The sequence below is a fragment of the Momordica charantia genome, assembly GCF_013281855.1.
Source record: "Momordica charantia cultivar OHB3-1 chromosome 9 unlocalized genomic scaffold, Mcharantia_2.0 BLBB01000009.1, whole genome shotgun sequence".
NCBI classification, from domain to species: Eukaryota; Viridiplantae; Streptophyta; class Magnoliopsida; order Cucurbitales; family Cucurbitaceae; genus Momordica; species Momordica charantia.
Window position 1 is genome coordinate 9,445,814 of NW_028275167.1, and position 3,088 is coordinate 9,448,901.

The following is a 3,088-nucleotide window of genomic DNA, read 5'->3' on the forward strand; positions in this document are numbered from 1 at the left end:
ATTCAAACTTCATAACTATTTTCTCTTTCTTGTATCATAATCTTCTCTTCCTCTTCCCTAAACTCAAGTTAAAAGTCTCAAACATATTGTAAATCAAATCAAAATCCAAAAAAGAAAAAAGAAAAAAGAAAAAAAATTATGGGTAAGCAAGTTCCCACTTTCCACTCTCCCACTCTACGCGTTGAAAATAAATCACCTCCCCCACTGCCCCCACCACTATATAACCTCTAACAAATTCCCCATTTTCTTCAATTTCTTCAATTTCTCTCTCTAATTTCTCAATTTCTTTCTCCGAAATGGCTATGCCTATGGCTTCCCTCTTCTACTTAATTCTCGCCGGATTCCTCCTTCCGGCCGCCCATTCTCTCACCTGTTCTTCCCAGAAATTCGCAAACAGAACCTTCGCCCATTGCGAAGATCTCCCTCATCTCGATGCTTTCATTCACTGGACTTACGATTCCAAAAATTCTTCCCTCTCCCTCGCCTTTCTCGCTCCGCCGCCGCGCCCCGGCGGCTGGGTCGCTTGGGCCGTCAACCCCACTGCCACCGGCATGGCCGGCGCCCAGGCCCTCCTCGTCGGCGGCTCCGGCGCCGCCCCCTCCGTCCGCACCTTCAACATCTCCTCCTACTCCTCCGTCGTCCCCTCGCCGGAGCTCTCCTTCCCCGTCTGGGACGTCGCCGCTGAGTCCACCGGCGGGCGGTTCACGATCTACGCCAAGTTGAAAGTTCCGGCCAAGGCCACGTCCCTGAACCAGGTCTGGCAGGTCGGACCGGCCGTCGACCCGTCCGGCGGGCTGACGGTTCACGAGTTTAAACCGGCCAATCTCAACGCCAGAGGCGTGTTGGAGTTCGTCAAGAGTAAGAAGCGTGATGCCAGTCCTGCCCCACGCGCCCACGGCGGCGCGTCGCCCGCACCTGCACCCGCGCCGGCCGTCGTCGGAAGGGAAAATGGCACCGCCACCGCCGCGCCGGGTCCGGATAAGGGTGGGGCTGCCGGAATCAGAAGCAGAAATTTGGGATCTGTTTTGGGTTTGTTTCTGTTTGTTTGGGGAATTATTGTTTTCTAATTTAAATTATAAATTCTGATTTTGTAGTTTTTTTTTTTTTTCTACATCGATCGATTTAGAATTTTGTAGTCGAAGAAAAAGAAAATAATAATATTGTTTTACAGTTTTGATTCTATTTTTTGTCTCTGGATTCAGTACTTTGATTCTAATTCCACAAATATTATTAGATTTTTTTTTTACTTAAATATTATTAGATACTTGATTCATAAAAAGTTAGTTTATTTATATCGAGCTCAGATATCTAAGTTTAAATTTTATATTCAAAGGTCATGGGTTCAAAAAGATCGAAAGAGGAATTCTTTTTTCTTTTTTTCTTTTTTTGTAAAAAGTGAAAGGAATATTTCGTAAAATCCAACAATATTTAATCTGGATTTTCCAAATAGTTTCCCTTTTTGCTAAAAGTTTCCAAATAGTTTCAGATTTTATGCTTTGATTTATATTTCTTGCCGACAAAAAACAGACATCAAAGGGATGTGAAGAGGAATTATTGTTGGAAAAATTAGAAATGGTGAAATTTTAGTATGTTGGTTCACAAAAATCCTATTTTGTTGGTTTCTAAATTTCAAGTTATTCCATTATACTTTTTTGAATGGATCTCAAACAATGTTTTCATTTTTTATAAAAATAATTACTTTAAGATAGCTCGAATTTAGTATTTTTTTGGTTTTAATTTTTTCGAAATTACTTCACCATATAATTCTTTAAATAATATAGTATATTAGAGCCAGAAAAATCTAATAGATCCAACTCTAAAAAATTTGAGACTAAATCTATATCTTGACTTTATTTATTTCAAAGTTTAGGGATTTTTAAAGATTTAAATCTTTCATTTATATTTAAATAGCGAAAAAAATATTTATTTAAATTGGTAATTGGGCATCATGTGTTAGTTTGGGGCAGAGGGAAAATTTGGAATTTGTTAGAATATAATACTGGATTGGAAGATGGTTGAATCTATTCAGTCAAATTTGGGAAGATTGAAGTCCAAGTTACTTTAATGGCACTTTTTTTTTTCATTTGAATTTGGGAACTAAGTTCTTTAAAATTTTCAAAATTTGATTTTGGGTACTTCTAATTTGATATTCTGTTAAGATTTGAATGACAAAAAGAAGTTATCGACGAAATTGATCAGCTCTTTTATGAATAATTTTCTTTCCAAAAAATAAAATTTATTTTAGTTTATATAAAATTCTATAAATTAATGTTAAATTATAAGTTGAGTAACTGAATTTTTTTTAAAAAATATCTAATAGACTTTTAAGGTTCCATTTCATAACTATTTGGTTTTTGGTTTCCATTTTAAAAAATTAAACTTAGAAACACCAATGTCGATAAAAAGTAACTCATCTAATGGTATTTAACATTCAGAAAATTGTCAAATAAAAGGTGTCCGAAGCTAAAATATCACAAGTACCACCTTGTCCCGGACCGTCGCAAGAAAAATTATAACAAAAATCCTTTTTATCCAGCATTAATTTGGAACCACGTACATCTAAAGCACCACTTTCAATTTTTACGAACATTTTCTAAAGGTAGGCCAAATTTTGAAAAAAAAATTAAAAAAGTGTCGAAAATTGTGTTTGTTTTTTAAAATGTGGCTAAAAATTCAAATATGCTTTTAAGAGGGGTGAAAAGACTTACTAATGAAGTTGTGCAATTTTAAAAACAGAAAACTAAGGACGAAATAGTTATCAAACAACTCTAAACTAATCTTGTATCTAATGGGTACTTGCATTTTCAACTTTGCATTATAATAGTTCGCCTTGACCTATTCTACATTTAAAAAAAATTCTAAATCTATTATATACAAAAATGAAAGTTTATGATTTCTTAGATATAAAATTAAGTTTGTTTTATGTTTAATAAATACGTTAATTTAAAAACTGTCAAGTTAGTCATCGATCTATTAGGCTATATACACAGAATAAAAAATTTAAATACATTAAATATTTTTAAAGCCGAAGAACCTATTTAACGCAAACATGAAAGTTTTTTTTCTAAATTATAATTTAGCCAAAAAT

The 3,088-nt window shown here is 34.7% G+C and overlaps 1 protein-coding gene across 1 annotated transcript; it reads left to right on the plus strand.

Annotated features, from left to right (window-relative positions):
* Positions 1-239: 239 nt before the first annotated feature.
* On the plus strand, positions 240-1,182 carry AIR12 (auxin-induced in root cultures-like protein). Its single transcript, XM_022301083.2, has one exon. It carries the CDS (start codon positions 297-299, stop codon positions 1,065-1,067), a length of 771 nt encoding a protein of 256 aa, XP_022156775.1. The 5' UTR covers positions 240-296; the 3' UTR covers positions 1,068-1,182.
* The last annotated feature ends 1,906 nt before the right edge of the window (positions 1,183-3,088 follow it).